General features: G+C 38.5%; 1 protein-coding gene across 1 annotated transcript in view; it reads left to right on the forward strand.

Moving 5' to 3' along the window:
- Window positions 1-15,097, forward strand: part of ELP4 (elongator acetyltransferase complex subunit 4) — a 145,891-nt gene extending 130,794 nt beyond the window's left edge. The window contains exon 10 of the mRNA XM_014949297.1: window positions 14,544-15,097. Within this exon, the coding sequence (XP_014804783.1) occupies window positions 14,544-14,675 (132 nt within the window). The 3' untranslated portion in view covers window positions 14,676-15,097. The remainder of the gene's footprint in view (window positions 1-14,543) is intronic.
- The last annotated feature ends 5,638 nt before the right edge of the window (window positions 15,098-20,735 follow it).

The following is a 20,735-nucleotide window of genomic DNA, read 5'->3' on the forward strand; positions in this document are numbered from 1 at the left end:
TTTCTCAATTAAAAATGGTGATTTCCTGCAATTGGTAAGCCAGTCTGATTGATCATAGTGGTGCTTTGAGTGCAGTATCCTGGATCTATAGTACAGAAATATGATCATGGAAGCTATTTCCTACTTTCTGTCTTGTGATTCTTGTGCCTGTGAAAGCCGCCAGCAGTATTGTTCAGTACGTTATTTCCTATGTTTTATGTTGTATCGTATATTTCATTTCAAAAAGCCTTATCATCTTTATCAGTCTGTTCCAAAGATTGCTAAATCTAAGACATTCAGTGAGCTTATAAAGATGATGATTTAATAGGTGAATGTTCTCAGGTAAAAAGGACCGTGCAGGATGCTAGATAGTCTCAGATACAGAGATGTTTGTCAATCAGTACAAAATAGCTACCGTGACATTAATGGCTTTATACCAACTAATGATCGAACACAATCCCTAAAATTTATTCTAATTTAGGAAACAGAGTGTTTCTTAAATGTAATGGCTTCAAAAACGCCATAGAAATGTTTTCTCCTGAATTCACTGGATTACCTACTACAGTTATTGCTAGTTATTGGAGGACACCATTAATTAATTGAGCTCATTTGGATTACCTGGTTTGCTGGGAAAGACAGGCTTAGTAGAAAGGTCAGTAATTTATACCACTACAAAAATTCTTTTGTTCAGCCCAGGAATGACCTAGTTTTGCCTTTTCATTTTTATCTCTATGAAACTCAGAGATGCAGAAAGTAGGGCAGAAGACACTGATGAGACATTTGCCCAAATAATGTGGCCAGTTGCTGTTCGGTTATTAACTAAGTTCTTATTCAAGGAACCAGTTATCAAATTGAAGTGCTGTGGAGTGAGAGAGCACATGTGCAAGCACAATAAACAAAGTTAAGAGTAGATATTCATATAAAAGGATTCACTTACAGTTTGGCTTACTTTTTATCTGATATTATTATTGGTGTGCACATATCTTAAATTGATTGCTTTATGATGTTGAATTAATTTATTGTAGTCTGGTATTGAGATTGGTCGTAGACTGTGGAAGCGACAGTGAAGGATGAAAAAATATTTTTTATAATTATAGCAAACCAAACCATTTCATCTTCTTTCTCTGCATATTTTGAAGTGAAAACTTCTTTGTTTTCTATGTCTCTTGTCAAAAATACGAAGCTTTAATATGCCAGTGCCGTCTATTCAAATGGAAAAAAACATTTAGTTTTTTTTTCTTTAGAGCTTCATCTTTTACCAGCGCTGTGGCTGTCCCCCCTGACAAGTTCCAGCTACATTCAAAATATTCAAATAAGATCATCTGATAAGGCTGCCTGGTCTTTTAGTTTTTTATTTATTTATAGGAAGAAATGTTTAAATGGTATTTAGAAGAAATAATTATACAGGGAGTACAAAATATATTTCTTACCGATATTTCTTCCCTCCCTCCAACCTGTTTTCATGCTCTGGGTCAGGACTTAACAGCTCTCAAGAGTCTCTGGCTGAATAGCAGCAGGCTTCTAAATCTCAAATCAAGTGCTCTTCAAAGCACCTTACATCTCTTGAGATAAAAACTTGAGGCAGGTTTTTCTATATGGCCTATTCATCAAGTATAGTCTACTGAATTGTTGACATTTCTAAACACTAAAGGGATTTTAAAGATCTTATTGCTCTAAAGAGACTTACTTGTAGTGGGGAATAAAGAATAGAAATGAAAAAAATACTGACACATGAAAAGTACGGAACTAAATAACTGCTAGAAACAGCTGTAAAGCAAATAACTATAATTTGACATATAGTTTCTGTACAAAACACATTTTTGATGTAGGAATCTGCTCAAATGTTCAACCCTCCCCCCCAACTTCCAGATAAATAGTAATGCTTATTTTAATCTCAGTTACTCACAGAAGTCTTGCATTTAGTGTGATACCAGTTTCTGTCATTTATATTTAGTATATTTGTTCTGGTTTACACTGAGTCCTACCGTCTTAGAGTAATTTAAAAAGGAATTAGCATGACCTGTCTTTTAACCTTTCCCCAGAAACTTCTTATTCCTTGCTTAAACTTCCTTCAGGGTAGTCAATATGACCACTTGATCACCAGTGCCATTTTTATACTTTTTTGGTATAAGCAATATCACTCACTGAGTAAAAATATGCCACGGTGTGTTTTCGTACCAAAACAGGTTGATCCAATATTACGGATATTAAATTACACTTCAGTGATTTCTGAAGTCTAAGATTATTTGGTAGTAATACTACAAAAGGCTTTGTTAGCTGGAGTTTTAAACTGTAGCCCTCATGAGTCATGGGGGATTAGTATTGAAAATGAGAGATATTTAAAATATGAATTGTGTCCACATCTTCACCTGTGAGTAACAGGAACCAACCTTGCTTCCTATAGCACTGCCAGTTTTTGGGGTGAGAAGACAATGATAGCAGAAATGTATTTTTTTTTCTCTTCTGGCCTGGTTTTTGCCATAGCGTGGAATATCTGACAGTGGCATTTACCATTGCAGACCTGAAGTTTGTAGCTTGTGAAAAGCTGCAAACGTAAACAAAGTGGTCGTCTGTTTAGCAGCCTGGTTTGTAAATGTGCAGAAATTTGTAAACCAGCAATACATTCATCTGTCTAAATGATACTTGGTTTTAAAACACAGAGATTAGTAGTAATAGTTTGCACTTACATAGCACTTTTTCATTTCTCTGGCACTGTTTTAAAGTGATTGAATAATTTGTGTTTCTCTACACATAATAATCCCGCCAGGCAGACTCAGAGAATACCTGTAGCAAAGAAGAACTTGCCCATGCATGAAAAGCAAAATAATAAAGAAAAAAAAAAAAAAAGATTAAAAGCTCCAGAAAATTAGTCTGCTTTAAAAAAGCTATTAAATTGTTCCTATCCCTGAAGCTTTACAAATGTGCTAATTGTTGTGTTCTGGTCATGTAATAGGTTTCTGCAGGAAGGTAAGGGGCTTTCCTGGTGCCGCAGCCCGTGTGCCGTCTGGGGGAGGGACTGGGGTAAGGAACCTTCCCTTTGGGCAGAGCCTGCTTCAGGTCTGGACGCCCAGAAATGCTTCACAGATGTGCTGGGCTGCCTAGCAATGGAAATTTTCTAATTCTAGCTGACCTAAAAAAATGTAAATAGGCTACTCCCAGTATAAAACGATACACCACCACCACCCCCCTAGCTGGCATTTACGTTTTGCCCCCCCTGTGCGCTCCTTCTTCATAACCAGCAACTTGCCAAACCTGTGACACTGGTCTCTTGGAACAGAGGCACTCAGGGACATACTGGATGGGTGGTTTGAGGTGTGCAGTCAGATGTAAAAGGATACAGCTCACGCTGTCTCGGGGCTTTCTGGAGTGATGCTGCATGCCTTGGCCAGGCTCTGTAGGTAGACATGTTGGCTGTTACTAGTACCTCGTCGGCAGTCGTAATTAATGTGTGCACGTGCATGTGTCCTTACATTTTGTGTTGGTACACACAGCTTCTGCAACTGATGTGTAGGAGGAAATCAGCATTGCCAATGTGTACAAGATCTAGAAAAACCGCCAGGCAGCAGTGGGGCAGCCCAAAGCTGGGCTGGGACAAATTCTCGGAGCAGCTCCCATTTTCTTCTGTTCTTCTTTGGAAAGCACTTCATTAAACTCTAAATTTCATAGGATCTATAGAGACTAGGCACTGGAAATCAGTGGAAACTTGTAGGCCATGGGTATTTTAGCAATAGCTGGCAGAAGTGTTCAGAAGTCTGTTTGCATTTCTGTTGTCTCTCTTCTTTGAGTTGGCAACTCGGGCATTGAAATGCACTCGTAACAGAGACTTGCCAGGGCGAGTTGCCTGTCTTGGAGCATGACCTCCCTGTGAAGTGTTGAAATCTATCTGTACAATTTTATCAAGAGGCAGAATGCATTTTATCAGTTATTTGTGTTGTTGCACACCCTGAGATAAAATGATATTTTTTAAATGGGCCTGTTGATGAGTTTTCTGAAATGTAGCAAAATATTTGAACTGAGACAGAAGCTTGGTAGTGAACTTTAACAGATAGCTTTGGATGTGAATTAAAATATTTGGTTGGTTTTCCAACTTAGCTGATATTTTGGAGGGTGACAGTAACATTGCAATATGTTGGAGCTCCTCGAACAGATGCTTCTGTCTCTGATTGCTGCATCTCCCTCCTCCTCACTTACATAGCTTTTGTTTGTACACAGTGTCTTCAACACTTCTCAAGCTTCTCAATAGAGAAGCCCAAGTTGTTGTAGAGCAGCGTGGGCATCGCCAGCAGCTCTGGAACATTTCCAATGAGCCATCTGTGGTTTGATAGGAAATCTGTACTTTGTGGCACGTTGCAATGTCATTCAAAGAAAGAGGAGATATTAGTGGAGGCACTAGCTCGATGAGAATCTTCATATAGTTTGTAGGACTGAATTTCTCTCCTTGACCTTTCACACTCCAAGTTAAGAATTTAGTTTAAGCTGGTCATCCAGGTTTCCTGAGTAATCAGCAGAGATGGGCAAGCACTTGCAAGGATGTTTTATCTCATCCCAAGTATATGCTACAGGTTAGACTGAATGTCTGACTTGTGGACAGCTGCAATAAGGTTGAATGAATCTGTCAGGGAAGGGAATGTGACATTGATATTAGCATCCATCCGGACTGTCCTGAGAGCCCTGGAGTTACTCAGACTTGCATCACAGGTCCCACACTCCTCTTATGTAAGCCCAGGGAAGAGAAATTCAGCAAAAATAACAGATCTACAGGAGAAATGCTTGCTTTGGACATAGATCATACCATCAGATTCATGAACTACTGTTTAAATTTAGAACAGAATTTCCCTTCAGCTTTTAGACAGTCTCAACTATAATGTGCCTAGATTATATATCTCCTCCTGTCCTCCTCCTTTCTCTTTCTTCACTCCATCTTCTCTTCAGCCCTTTTTCACTTAATTTCTTCCCTGTTCTCTTCCACTTGCCTTTCTATGCAGGGTACTCTTTCTCATAGAACATTTTTTCAGTTAGAAGGGAAAAAAAGCTTTGGCATTAATACAGCATGTATGTATCATGACATTTTTCATTCTTCCTGGATATTTTATCTTTCACTTCTTCCTTTTTACTCACTTTGTGTATTCAGACTGTAAACTCTTCAGGACAGAGAGAGTCTTTCAATATGTGCTCGATAAGAGCAGGATCAGTAAGTACTACCATAGTATGCTATGTAAATGTTTAGTACAGTTCTGGTTGTAAGATTACCCTGTATTTCTCTGAATTTTGGATCAGATGACCATTTGAACAGCTGTAGTCCCTGGACAGTCTATAACCATCACTGATCAACCCAGCCCCCTTTAAAACATGGGGAGCTTCTTCATTATGCAGAGACTACAGTTATAATTTGAGGTGGGTCTGTTACTTGGACATGTGATTTAGAGCACTCCATGGTGCCAAACATTCAGCATTCTCAAGCATCAGAGAAGATAAATCTTGCTGATATTTTTATCTTTCCATTGTGTGCCTTGCCATGTAGCAAATTGTCTTTCACAAATCTGAGAGTTTTTCTTTGGAATGAAAGAGTTTGTTCAGACAATTGTCTGTTGTTTCCTTTCCTGTCGCTGAAAAGTAGTGACTAATGCTGCACATGCAAAAACCCACCTGTCTCTACTCACGTGTTATTGGAACTTCTTCAGCCATCTGAAATCCCCTAGGGATTCGTTTTACATAAACACATACAGAATAGAATTCCGTTGGTGAAAAAGGTCTCTGAAAGATTTTCACTTTGCAACAGCCAGTGTTTAAATAAACTGAGTTTTAAATTCAAACTCAGGAATTCAGATTTTAAGTACTTTGCATAGTTTTCTGGTCAGAGAGCAGAAACAGTACCATGTGGCATATCCAAATGAATCAGCACAGTTTGAATTGAATTCTCTTGGATATTAACATATCACTTCTGTAAAGCAGATACACAGGAAAGCTGCACTGAAGAGCACATGTTAAGATTCAGCATTCTGAAACGTAGAACAGCTTTTACAAAATGTGTCACAAAAGGAAATGAGTTTATTAGTAGTTCTTAATTTTGCCAGGTGTCTTTAAAGTCACTTTTTAAATGATCTCTTTGTAGTATTGGACAGTAACATCACTGTCCTGCAAATGAGGTGAAAGTGAGAATTATCCTAGTTTTATTTTACCCTCTGTAAGTGATGGAAAAAGAGAGTTTTATAATTGTGTTAAAGTATCTAAAGTAGTATTAGCTATATATAAAAAATTATTTTCGTATTATCAATGTGTCCTTTAGCAGACAGACAGGGATATGTAGGTAGAAGTATATTTATCAGCTATTCTTAGTGAAAGCCTTCTCTCAACGCCTGATGTTAACAATAATTAATTTTGACGGCTCAGATTATGCTTCAACTTAAATAAAAGAAATAGGAAATGCATATGGTAGATGTGCTTATTTTAACATGGGCTGATATAGTTGTGATTAGTTTTAAGTCAATCACAGTTACCTGAAAAGTAGAAAATTTTAGAATGCTCTTTTTAAAAGTCAAGTCTTTTGTCTTTATAATCAGTTTAGAAAATGTATCTATTGCTGTGATTTAAAAATGGTAATGTAGCATCTGTGAATACAGCAGAACAAGAAGAAACTGAGTTCATGTCCATTATACAGAAAAATAGTTACCAACTGGTTTGTCTCCTGAATTTGTTAAAATACTGAGAAAACTGTAATGTGAACTACAATGTAGGAGATTCATAGTAAATAAGTTTTAATATAGTTTGCCTAAGACCTAGATGCAGTTATGGGAGGATAGTTTGGAACCATTCTCTCCACAAGATAAACTTTATGGATTGTGAGACACTAGTCGTAACCAAATTTCAGGACTATCATATGATTTCTGACTGACAAGGTTCGCTGCTGGTTGGCATCTTTTTCCTAGTCCTTGCTGTGAGAGCCTGTACAGTGATAAAGAGCTTACTGTGAATTTACATTAACTCAGAAGTATTTTTAGATTTTGTGGCATTAATGAGAATTTTATATCTTTTCAAATGGTATTGTCAGATTTGTTTGTGAGGTGTTCCAAAGTTATGTCGATATAAATGTCACTCCAATAGACTATGTAGTCATATAAAATATAATTCATTTCCTCATAATACACATATCTAGCAGCCTTTCCCCCCAGCCTGCCTGTGAGATCTTATTCATTATCAAAAAATCTATTTCCAGTCAGGTAATGGTGACAATCACTTGACAGTTAGATGACTTTCAAGCAAGAAATGGGGTTCTTCACTCTAAGAGGAGGTTTTGTAAAGCTGCTTTACTAACCTCTTGCAGATTTCTCCTTAAAACCCACCTTTTTCATGATACCTGCAAAAATGCTGAAGTCTTTGCCTAGATACGATGTTAATAGAAATAATGGCTAGCAAGTATAAATGAGGTAATAATAAAAAGATAATAAAAATAATAGAAAAAAAGGAAAACATAATGCAAGAGGTGTATTATGGGCATCATAAGCAGAAGAGCAAACTGTAACAGGAACTCGGTCTCTACAACATGGACTCGTGTGGGCTTTATGGAATGGCTTTAGTTGCTTCAAAGAGAAATAAGTAGGATATAAAGCTCCCCAACTAGGACTCTGCATCTTTCATTTTCCCAGCATTCCTAAAATTCTTCTCCCCACCCCCCTTTTCCCCCTAAACCAAATCCCTTCGGCTTTGGTGACTTCAGTCTTCATGGAGTTGTAGCAAATGGAACTAGAAGGGATCTAGAGAGGTCATTAACCCATCTCCCTGCCCCTAGGCAGGGCTGCAGCCATAGTAACTAATAAGCAAATTTTCTTGTCAAAGATCCAAATAAATGGAATTGTAAAGATTTTTTTTTTTTTTTAAGTTTAATTTTGGTAAGTTTGGGCTCAGTCGTTAAAGCTTCCTGTAACTGTTAGCAGTCGCAAGGTTAACTTCAATGGAATTTCTTTAATATGTATCAAATTAAGAATGAAGTACCACCTCTTTTTTTTTTTTATGAGACTCAATGATTTTGCATCACTCGTGTTATTATGTATTTGTTTGCTACAGTTTACACTTATAATAGCTACCAAAATATAACTGTGATTTTGCAGTAAGAAGAATTACTTTGGGTTTAGATTTTTGCCAATATATGTATATCTGCTTATCATATTGTTGCTAAGCATTTGTATTTTTTTATTGCTTAAAACCTTTTTCAGAATATGTGATTTTAGTAGCCCTCAATTAATTTTATGACATTTTGTTGTCTCTTGAGTGTCTTCCACCTTAATTATTTCCAGATATTTTAGCCAGTGTGAAAGCAATCTGTACAGACCCACATTTCCTCAAATCTGAAAAGTACTTTTATGAACTGGTTGTTGTTTATACTGTGTAGGTGTAATACTGGATTTCATGAGTTGCCTCCGCAGTGCAGTGCCAGTAGATTCCTCTGAAGAATACGTGTAGTTTATGTGTATAATTGAATAGTAATCAGCTCTTTACCTCTAGTAGCTAACTCTTTGTTTACCCTGTCATTGGTTACTTAGGTTCGGTCATATGATTTTTACTTTACTTTCAAGACCTTCTCTAGTGAGTTAAAACCTGCATACTGTTCCTATGGATTTTGTAACTGAGGTGTAATCAACATCAGGAGAGGTGGTTAGGAAAACTGCTGGTCAGTCCTCTTAATACTGAAGAGAAAAAGGTTTTCCACTGGAAAGCCTGTTTTCCATAATAAATCTGTAAAACAATCCCCTTGATACAATAAGCTACACTGGCAGAAGCACTTGCTAGTATTTTTGTCTACTGAGGATTTTGTTGGTTTAAAAAAAAGAAATGTTACACCTCTAACAAATGTACTAGCCCACTGGAAGTTCCTAGAATAGCCATGACTTGGATCTTTACAACCCAGTCTTACGAGGCAGACCAGTGTCAGAAAACCATCAGTGGTGTATTTGGTCCTCAGGTCTGGGACTGGACTAACAGATTGCTCGCTGTCCCTTCTGGCCTGTCAGTTTTACCTATTCTTAGCTTCCACTTCAACTTTTTTTTCTTTTTTTTTTTTTTTCCTTCCCCATTGAGAACAAATAAAGTAATTAGAAGTTTTCTTCAGGCAGAGGGAGGAGCCGAGGCAAAGTATGTAATAAGTTTTGTCTGCACTGTTTTCCTTTGGTAATGCATGCCCTAAAGCTGTGTGCTTAGCTGGGTTGGGTGTAATTGTTCCTATCTCCCAAAAAAGCCTTGGGGACCTGCCCCAAAGAGAGCGGGCGGGAAGCCCCGGCACTGGCTCCCATCCTGCCCCTTCCCCAGCCGTGCCCTCTGCAGTGATGGCCTTTTCCATAGCCAGGAATTCCATCATGGAGTTCATGAAACTTGGAGCTTGATTCAGCAGATCACAAGTTTAAACCTTTCTGACAGCCTGCATGGGTGAAAATAGTGTGTGATCATGTAATCATGCACACTATAATAACGCAAATACACAGTTAACCTTGCACAAAGGAAGTTTACTCCAGCATTCCCAAGTTTTCACACTGACAAACTTTGCCTTTCTTTGATACAGGCTTTTAAGAAATTATCACAAGGAGGGCAGTTATGGGATCCTGTTTTCGCTTGTGTATTTACTTTTGCCAGACTGTGCCCATTTTGTCTTAAAATATTGTTGCCCTGCCAGCTCGCTGTTGGCCATGGGAAGTTTTGTGTTCATCCACACGCTGAAATGTGAGGCTGAGGGAGCTGGGGGTGTTCAGCCTGGAGAAGAGGAGGCTGAGGGGAGACCTTATTGCTCTCTACAACTCCCTGAAAGGAGGGTGTAGAGAGGTGGGGGTCGGTCTCTTCTCTCAAGTCACAGGCGACAGGACTAGAGGAAATGGCCTCAAGTTACACCAGGGGAGGTTCAGGCTGGATATTAGGAAAAAATTTTTCACCGAAAGGCTTATCCAGCATTGGAATGGGCTGCCCAGGGAGGTGGTTGAGGCACCATCCCTGGAGGTGTTCAAAAGACAGGTTGATGTAGTGCTGGGAGATACGGTTTAGTGATGGTGTTGCTTTTTGTTTGTTGTGTGGGTGTCTATTTTTGTCAGTTAGGTTGACAGTTGGACAAGATGATCTTTAAGGTCCCTTCCAACCTAGAAGATTCTGTGATTCTGTGTTAGTGAAAAACCTTCAATTATTTAAAAGAACAAATGAAAATATGCAATTTTATGCCTGGCATTTATGCCAGGGATGCGTTTGGTGTCCTGTGAAAACCCACCTCTCTGGCCCCGCCACACTCAGTGCTGTGTATTCGACGTGACCCCCTTCCCAGGGAGGTACCTGCTTTTGGGACCAGGAGGCAAGCTGGTGGCTGTGGGAGGGGGGACACCAGGGCAGGGGTGGAAAGGGGGGACAGAAAGCAGTGCCAACAGAAGAAAGAAGGGCAGATCAAGAACAAGAGGTGGGAAGAGGAGGAGGACAAAATAGGCGGTGAGGAAGGCAAGGAAGGGTGGCCCGGTGCTGAATGTGGACCTAGACATGAAGACAGGGAGGAGGGGATAGAGAAACGGGCAAGAGCAACCCAGGACTGGCAGGAGCAGGAATGAAAAGCTTGGAAGCAGAAAGCTGAGACTGGCTGGGGCAGGGGCTGAGCACTGCAGGGAGCTGGAGAAGGGGCATTTTCTGTCATGAAGACCAGTTGCAGGATGGGAGGCCTGGGTATCAGGGGCTGGGATTGCCTGATTCTCATCCTGATAAGAGAAAGGCCCATTGAACAGGATAGAGATCACAGCCTCAGAAATAGCAGAGAAGTCTGTCCACCAGGACACATTTTGTCCTAAACTGGGACTTTTCAATGTGATTGTTTCTCTGTGGTCAGCAAATATCTGTGAAAATGTCTGATGGTTCTGTAATGCTGGTGTTCAGAAAGGATCACAGCCTATTCATTCTCCACTTACTGCCTTAGTTCAAGTGACTGCAACATCCCTATTGGTGCCAAAAATAAAAGTCCTGTTGTTTAGCCTATGGATGTCTGTATAATGCCATGCAATGAATTTCCAGTTTGTTTGTAATTTACAATTTAGAATATTTTGTGATGGTGTTAAAATACTTAATAGGATTAATATTTGCAGCCCTGTTTATGTTTTTAAGCTGCACACAGAAAATGTGAGGAATGATAGTTTGAAATGTCTATTCAGGCTTTATTCAGAGGTAGAGAGTGTGTGTGTGTGTGTGTGTGTGTGTGTGCTGTGATTCAGATCTTAATGGCAGGATAATATTCAGTTGTTTTCAGAGGACCCGAGTGTTGTTTATTGTTCAGCATGCGTGTGATCTGAGGACGAATGTGGCATATGCAGTGAAATGCGCTTCCTGCAGAACCAGCAATTTGTTGTAATGTTTGAAAATTGGGATTGGAGGGAGGGCAAGGATTGCAAGAGGGATGGTCTCGTAATTAAGACGATTGAAGGATATCATGGAAGGTATGATGTGCCTCTGCCTGTACCACTGAGCTTCTGCGTGATCGTGTTGCTTCAACCTAGCATTTTTATTTCTGTACTTGTATTTTGTGTCTCTCGCTTTCCGAGCCCCTGACTTGGGGTTCTTGTAGAAATACTCACAGCTGCAAATGAAGTTAGCATTTGAGCATGTGAAATGCTAAACATTCTGGAAAAGCAAGTCCTAAATGCCTTCGATTGTGTTTCTGAAATTAGTAGATACCTTTTGCCACGTGTTTTATGTGCCTCAATTCCCTGTCTCTAAAATGGAGGTAACTTTGCTGCCTTATCTCACAAGGATATTAGGAAAATAACAGAGTTGGTATTTGTGAAGCATTCAAGTGCTATATACTGACATGTGCTATTGAAAAGCCATTCTGTCTTCAGAGCAAGGTTTGAATAGTGTACAATAAATGCGTCAGGAAAGTTCAGAGTAAACAGTGGCAGGAAAACAAAATACTGAATAGCCAGTCACTAAATGAGCAGTGTGCATCCTCTTCACTGAATACGATGGGGGAAGAGGAGTATATGTGTGTATAATGAAAGATGGTATCATAGCAGATACATCCGTAAAAGCCTAACTCGGTCCCACCATCCAATGAGGATCTTTGATTTTTGCTTTTCCCATTTGAGTGTCTGCAAATTTATAAATATTCTTCTAGCTATTTTCTGTTTATAATATACATTAGTGAACAAACAGAGCGTTGACTGAGAAGCTGTGTAAATATCAAAGTTTTTTTTCTCTTTGACCACACTTCAAGTCCAGGCCAGTGTGACAGGGTTTACAGTGGTACCCCATCTGTGATACTGGTTAATCCCTGCATTAGATGAGCTTGCTGAGTCTTGGTTCTATTTGCTCTTCATCACTTTGCTCTGAATCCATTTGGCAGACGTAGGGAAGAGGTGAGCAGTTGCAGGAGGAAGACGGTGGTCCTATATTCCCCCTAGATGAAGCCACCTCTTCTGCTCCCCAGCGAGGGGAGGGAGATGCTAACTGTGAGTGGGAGAAGGTTGGATTAGTTCACTTGTTTCTCCACCTCCCGCATACCAGATACCCTGTACCCTGCCAGCAGAGTACTCTACACTTTTTTTTGAACAGAAAATGTGACTGGAAGAACTGCCAAGTGCTCCCCTGCACTTCCCAGCTTTTCCTCATCCTTCGTTTTCCAGTGATTACAGCCCCCCTCATGCAATCCAGGTTGTACATCGACTCTCTCCTAGCAAATGCTTTTCTCAGCAGACACATAAGATAGGCACATGCCCTCGTTTATACTGTGTTGATGTAGAAATGAGGCATCGTGGACCACAGTTCACATCCACAGCCGTGCTTAACCTCCTTGGGAATAAGAGAAGAGCTGTAAGTGAACAATACCACACCACAGCACTGATTTTAATACAGTTAAATGTAAGAGCTGCATCATCACTAAATGGTATGTATGGAGGGTGGGTTTTAATACATAAATTGTGCTTCATGAGCAAAGTGCTACACATAAATACATGCATTTCTCCTATTTCAACACTGAGGTATGTCCTATCACCCCAGGCTCAGGCTTTCCTAATCCACTTGCGTTACTTTATGCATTTCCTTCCCCTGGAGAAGATGACAACCCAGCACACGTTCTTCACCCTGTGCTGCCCACAACCAGGAGGGGCCAGTGGTAGGACACACTTTGTGCAATTAGGCATAACTGGAGAGGTGCTCCAGTCTCAAAACCTGTGGGGAGAGCCAATGTACAACCTGGATTGTATGAGGGGGACTGTAACCACTGGAAAACGAAGGATGAGGAAAAGCTGGGAAGTGCAGGGGAGCACTTGGCAGTTCTTCCAGTCACATTTTCTGTTAAAAAAAAAATTAACTGAACGGTCAGCCTGCTGAAAATTTCTTATGCTTTTGAATTTAATTCTTATCCTAGGAAAGCTGCTAAGGTATTGAATAAAAGGCAGCTGTATTTATGTGTTGTGATAAAAGCAAAAACATAGCAAAAGCAGGGAATAAGGATAGTTCAGCTCAGCCTCCTAACGCAGTTTTGCAGCCATTAATGTTACCCTGTTCCCTTCAGAAGCATGTGCATTTTAAAAGAAGAGTTTAGCTTTTGCCTACTAAATCTTTAAAGAAATATGCTCCTTTCATGATACCAGTTTCATAAATTATTGCACTGTGTAGAGGATGCTCAACTGTCTCATCTGACCGGCTTTCAGTACCTCACTGTGTCCAAAAGTGAGCCAGTAATTAACCAAGTAAAGCCTCAGTTTTACATTAATTTTCACCTTACTTTACAAAAGCTAGTGTCATGTCTTTTATATATCTCCAGCATAAAAGATCCTTAGAGGGAGAGCTGAAATATTTTTGTCATAGTTGAAAAATCAGGTTTATTATGCAAGGACTGTGTGCATGTGGACAACCGAGTAGCCTGTGTCTCAGTTTCCTCATCTGTAAAATAGATGTAGTGTTCCTACAACTCACAAGGGATGACCAGGTTTGATTAGCATATATGATTGCCTTATACAAACACAATTGCTATCGCTGCTTGGTTTTATTAAAAAATGACCGTGGAGTACGAAGATGAAACACTCTAGCAGAATAATGCTGCAACCAGGGTAAGCCCTCTCCATCTTTTGACCATCACATCATCTATTTTCAGACTCTGCCACAAAGAATGCGTGTTTGAAATAAAACTATACTTATATTGTAATGTCATAGAAATCAAAGGAGTTGATGTGGGGGTTAACATACAGGCAAAACATAGTTTTTAAAAGAAAAGTGCCCACAGATACAACGAAATTCCTTGAGCAAATTTGGATTTTGTTTAGAAAATTTTCATGAGGAAAAATCTATTCCAATTTACAGAATCTGATATATTGAAAATATACAAAACTGTTTCCAGGTCAGCCTAAAAGAGTGCCTGAGAAGTGTTTTATTTGTGTGAGTAAACATTGACCAGTTTGGAAAAAGACTGCATTTTGAAATATGCTAAAGAAAATAAATTCTACTGCAATTATTCTTTCTTTTTTTTTTCCCCTCCATGTTTTTCCCTCTCTCGATTTTTTTTTTTTTTTTTTTTTTTACCCGTCTCTCTCCCTCTCCCTCCTGAAAATCTCCTGCCACAGCGACTGCATTTGCCTCCAGACTTGTCAGACACAGTGAGCCGCGCAAGCAAACAGGATCTGGCAGAATCCGCCAAACTGCTGAGCTCAGGATGTGGTGCTATGGCCATCGGCAAGAAGCACCTGGACTTCTAGTGATTTCTACTTAGCAGTTTCACTCAGATTTATATGACACTCTAATTATGAGTGTTAATGACTTATATAAATATTTTTCTTAATGATTTGACCCAGCAGTCTTTAAAAATACATGCTATCATATGATGCTTTTTTTTTTTTTTCTGGTTTCTTTGTACTAATTTTGGGCTTGTTTGCATTTTGCTTTTTGTTATAGCTTCTGTTGTGTTGGGTCTTGCCATTGTTCAACTCCATTGGAAACATACAGTATGTTGTTCCTTTCCTTAAAATATGAAAATTACCCTTTAATTTCTAGTTGGGTTTTTTTTTTTACAATAAAAACAAAGGGATATTTTTCCCAATGGAATTTTTATATACTTACCTTTCATATTTTGTATGAATAATAAGTTGTACAGCTTATTGAAATAAAGGAATGAAACTAAGCAATGCATTGTCACGTGTTATTCCAAAAGTAAACTACACAGTTATTTTGTAATTGAAATAACCTTCTTAAATTTCAGGAAATATTTACATTGGTTTATTAAATATGTAATAATAAATTTAAAATATATAAGATAGTTTTATTCTAATTTACCAGTAATTAAGTATGGTTGTTTTTTGAATCAGAATATATTATAGATAATTACTTTGCCTTATGGCTTACTACATGCATTAAAATGCACTTGAATGGCATTTACTAACCATAGAGAAAAGAATTGATTTCCTTATGTAGTTCAAAACAGTAATCCTAAACAATTGAAGTCAGCACTATGAAATTATGTCAACAGACATAATTCGAGATTGAAATTCAAACCGACAGCTACATTAATGCTGGAAAACCAGAAGAGTGCATTTGAGCTCAGGGAAGGGTATCACAGCATGCTGGTCTGAAGCAGGGCACAATAGACAAGTAATTCAGGCTTCTGTACCCTCAGATATATAGTATTTGTGAACTTCTGACTATTTTGTATGTATCTCTGTGTATATCTCATCAAACAAAGGAACAGTGAAGCAAAGCTGACCTGTGAATTAAAGTGGTTTGCATTCTTTCTTCTGAGGCTGACTTCCATTTTGAAAGGTAATATCTTCTTCTCCGCAGAACTTCCAAGCCACCCAGCTGTAAGATTGCATTACAGTTTCACAATCTAGTCTTTATAATAGTATATTACATGGCTGGAGTGAAATTGACTCTTCAAAGAACATGTTAATAGGATGCAATAATGGTAACTTATTTTGATGGGTTTGGAACCAAGAGTTGGTTAAGTGGTTTGCTTTTTTTTTTTCTGCAATTCAGGTTCTACTTTATTTTTTTCTTGACAACACTGTGTAAAACAAAGACATAGCTTTTAAAACTGTCTAACTAATATGATGAATGTCAATCACTTAAAAAACTCCACTGTAGCATAAACACATACTGTATACAGCTTTTATTCTGAATTAGAATAATTGAATCAATGACAGTGATTTGCCAGGATGTCAAATCTATCCATCATATCCTGTCACTACCAGTTTATTTTTTGTGATCAAAATCAAAAAGACTACTATTTTGTCATCAGCTATTTCATTAGTAGTAACAATCAGGTTTTCTCTTCTATATTTTTTAGATATGCCTGTTATATTTTTTATTTCTAAAGACACAAATCCTTTTTAAAATCTTTTCAAAATAAAGTTTCAGAACTGAACTGTCAGTTTAATAAAGCAAAAAGACATCTACTTTCCTATGCCAATATATTTAAAATATTATCATTGATGTCTCAAACATTTTTTCTCTTTTTGTATTATGTGTAACATTGAATGCAAGTTCTCATTAAATACTTAATTGTGCCTTTTGAAAGCATGAAATAATTTAAATACGATAAAGTTATTTCTAACAAAAATGAAGTTTTACATAGTATGTCTTTTTAATGTAAATAACACAAAACATGGTATTTCTTTGTGAAATATAAAGTCACAAGACATATAAATTGCTGCCAACATACTTAAATAGGTCATTGACTTATACAAGGGAGAAAATATCATGGAAGTCACGGTCAATTTCTAGTTAACATATTAACTGAAAATTGTTGGTGAGTAGTGCATGTATTGCACGTGTGTGTGTGTGCCCTACGCATTTATAAGACTTCAATTTCAAAAACTTCGGTATGTTAATATTAAAGCTGACAAATATTTTGAATAATAAAAGGAACTCCTCCTGCAAATCTAGATTAATTTTTTTTCTGAGTCACTAAACATGCTTTGTAAAATAAGTGTCAGAGGATACAGATGTACAGTGTTATTTACCTAAGGCAAAAACATGGAGCAAAATTTCTCTTCTTTTATTCCAAAATATCCTATCAGTTACAACAACATATGACAGTGACTCGACTTATCCAGTAAAGTGATAAGTGAAATAATGCTATGTACGTGCTACCTAATAGTGTATTGATATATAGTAGATCAGTGTAGATTTTGGGTTTTGCACCAAAAGCAAATTTGACTTGGGAAGCCAGAGAAGTGTTCACATGGTGATTTTCTGTGTTTTTCCCCATAACTGCTCTGTGACTCTCCAACACCTGGTACAAAGCACCCTTCAGTTCTTCCCTCTCTGGATTTGAAGACAGTTAACTGAGGGGCACAGCTCAGGTAATCAAAGGCCTCCTGGTTGGCTTGGATGGAAGATCTGTGTGATCCCTACCTCTGCTCAGAGGGCCCTTTTCCCCAGAGACGGCCGTGTGAGGGTTTGGTTTTTTTTGTTTATTGCTATTTTTTTAAGCACAACTTCCTACTTTTTAGCAGGCTACAAACTGAAACCACCAAACTCAGCAGGGAAACAATAGATTCATCCTGGTGCAGACGTTCCCAATTCAGCACGAGAACCTGATCTTTACAGAATTGTGACACACAGTCAAGAAAGTGGTATTAAATTTCGAATGTTGTGTCTTTTAATATGTCAAATAAGAATTCTTTATATAATTTCTGTTGTGCTGAGGTTTTCAAAACATAAGTATTTGGAACATGAGAAGAATATTATGATCGATTAAGTCTTTTTCTATGTTTGTAAAGAAATTTCAAAAGCAATTTCAAGGATGCAGCAGAATTCAATTTTCTATAACAGTAGCTACAAGCACCTAGAAATGGGCATTCAGCTACACCACTGGTTTCATCTTTAAATTTAATATAAAATAGTGATGTCATTCCAAACACAGCTTTTGGAAAAACGCAAAAGTCTAACTTATAAAAGTCCTTTACTATGCCAAAGTGAGCTATTAATCAAGTTTTTCTGAAACCATGGGGTTGTAACACATCCCTTTAAAAATATATATAGGTATTGCAAGTATTACACACAAATACATGCACATATTAAGCCAGTATTTCCCCAGGATCACAGATTAGCAAATTTAATAACATGTTCTTCTTCTGCCTGTGCTGGGTGAATGTCATCCATAACTACAGAGCACAACAAAAATAGGAAAGAAGATGCTTTTATGCCTTTAAGAGGTAGTGGAAGCAAGTACTATCCCCCATGACATCTCTTGGGGTTTTTCTTTTCTCTTGTGAGCTACCTGAGTGCAGGGCCTACATTTCTTTTTTTAATCATGCTGAGCACATGATGGTGCTTATTCAATAATAAATGTACCTGTGTAGAAAAAGAATGAAAGTTAATCCTCTTCATCTTAAGAAGAAAAGGCAACTCAAATGGAGGGAAAAAAAATAAAGAAAGGGAAAGAAAAAAGAAAGGAAAACAAAAAAAAAATAAAAAATAAAAACAGAAAACAAAAATTCCACCACTTTTTTTTTTTCAGTTTCTAGTCTAATATAAGCAAATGTTACAGTTTTGTTTTTTTTTTAATTTTTTTTCCGAAATGTTTCGCTGATATAGTTGATGCCTACATCTGTATTTCAGCATCTGAATGAATACACAGATTTTTCAGGAGTGCTGAGCGTCTGCTGAAAACTTGGCTGCTTATTTAAACTCTGCCTTTAAACAAATTTGAAAGTTATTAGGCACTTTGAATTAATTTGCAGACCTTCTGTTCATATCAAAACAAAGACATCTTTTGTGCTTCCTATGTTTTTTTGCACATGGATTTTCTGCTGCTGTAGATCTTAATCTAAAAAAAAATCTTCCAGAGAGGTCAGTGATGGTTTAAACCAGGAGCAAACTGATAGGATTAGGTCCAATGGATATTTTTTTAAATGTTAGCAGATCTAGAGAGTTCGTAGCTGCATATTGCTCTATTAAAAATGTATTTCAATGTCTTCTGGCATTGAAGATAAATGTTAAATCCAAAATGTAGCAAGAATCCAAAAAAGAAGTCTTCACTCTATGCTGGCAGAGTGTGAGTCTGAACATTCATGACCTCAGAACGCTCTCAGCACTTACAGCATCAGAGGCATTCTCTTTTTAAAAAAGTCTTGAAACAGGCAAATTTCAGTGCACTTTCAGCTACTTTTTTTTTGGAATCAGGTTGGAGCAAATGCACTAAAGAACGCTCTGGCTAAGTTTCATGGAGTTAGACTTAGAGAACAGAAATGAGGTCTGGTTTGGGTTTAGATATCAAATCAAGCAGTTTTCAGTCCCAATATTTTGGGAAAGCATATTGTGTGGAGAAAAAGCTGTAAATTTGTTTGAACTATGCTGCAACAGTGAGACTCTTCTGCAGTTCTTAGTATGTACTTTGATAATATAAACAAATATCTCAGAGCTACTACTCATCGAGCAGGACTGTCTTGTGCAAGGAATCATTCTTGGCCTGGGACTTGCACTGCTGCAAAACAGCTTTGCCTTCCTGACCTATTTTAATGGCTTTAAGCTGGAAATGGCTTTAAAATGGAGGGGAGCAGATTTAGACTGGAGATTAGGAGAAAGATCTTTACTGCGAGGGTGGTGGAGCACTGGAACAGGTTGCCCAGGGAGGTGGTTGAGGCCCCATCCCTGGAGATACTCAAGGTGAGGCTCGACGAGGCCCTGGGCAACCTGGTCTAGTTGGGGGTGTCCCTGCTGACTGCGGGGGGGTGGGACTAGATGACCTTTGGAGGTCCCTTCTGGCCTGGACAATTCTATGATTCTATGATTTTAAATTAATAAGACAGGTATCATTTTAGCAGGACTCAATGCCTGTTCTAGCCCCATCATCTTCAGCTAGCAGCCGTAGCTGGAAACTGCAGCCCCAGCACTTGATTCCTGACCAGGGGAGTTTTGATGAGTCCGTTTCCTCTCCAGGCTCATGCAACACCTATATGTGTCCAGCAGATGAACCGGTCAGACAACAGATATTCATCTGCTCTCCATCGTGTATAAAGGAACTCCTGCCACCAGTGTGGACATGTACTTGGACAAGCTAGAGTAATGAATAAACCTGAACTCACTCAAGACCAGATAGAGAGTGACAGGCGAAGGAAAGTGTGTGGAAGAATTCTCCAGCAGGGTGAAAATTTCCATTTATGGTGCTTCCCAGCCTACGTCCAGGATAGCTCAGCAATTTTGGAAAATTACTTGAGTGAGAAGGAGTTTGACAGTACGCTCTTGGATACAGTGGATTAGCAGCAAGCCCATTTGTGTGGGAGACAGACCCTTCCCAGCTGCCACCTCAAAACTGGGGGGTTCTTCCCATCTAGCAAAGGGTCATAGATACGGAGCTTCAAACATATACCATCCATACGCCAGCTTCAGACAAACAAATAAAGCTTCATCACACCAAAACACCAGGAAAGAGGACGGAAGGACAAGCAGGGTGGTAGGTAGACACAATTATTGCATGCCTGACGGAGAGGACAGCAGATAAACCCAGAAAAAGAACATATGCAAAGGAGCAGAATAGGGGGGTTGTGTTGCAGTCCTTGCCTGTAAAAGGCTCTATGAAGTTTTAAATATGTCCTTGCCCAAACAGGTATAGACCAACAGCAGTTCACACCGAGCAACTGAATCATAACTCAGAAACTCATCAGACCCCAACAGAAGCAGCTTAGTTTAAGTAAGAATCGAAGGGTTTGAATGCATATTTTGCAAGGTAACAGTGTTGACTTAAACTCAGCAAAATCCAAGTGGACAACTTGCTTCTTTAAAAGCAAAAAAAATATATATAAAATTTAAATGACTGG

The sequence above is a fragment of the Calidris pugnax genome, unplaced genomic scaffold, assembly GCF_001431845.1.
Source record: "Calidris pugnax isolate Ruff unplaced genomic scaffold, ASM143184v1 scaffold177, whole genome shotgun sequence".
Taxonomy (NCBI): domain Eukaryota; kingdom Metazoa; phylum Chordata; class Aves; order Charadriiformes; family Scolopacidae; genus Calidris; species Calidris pugnax.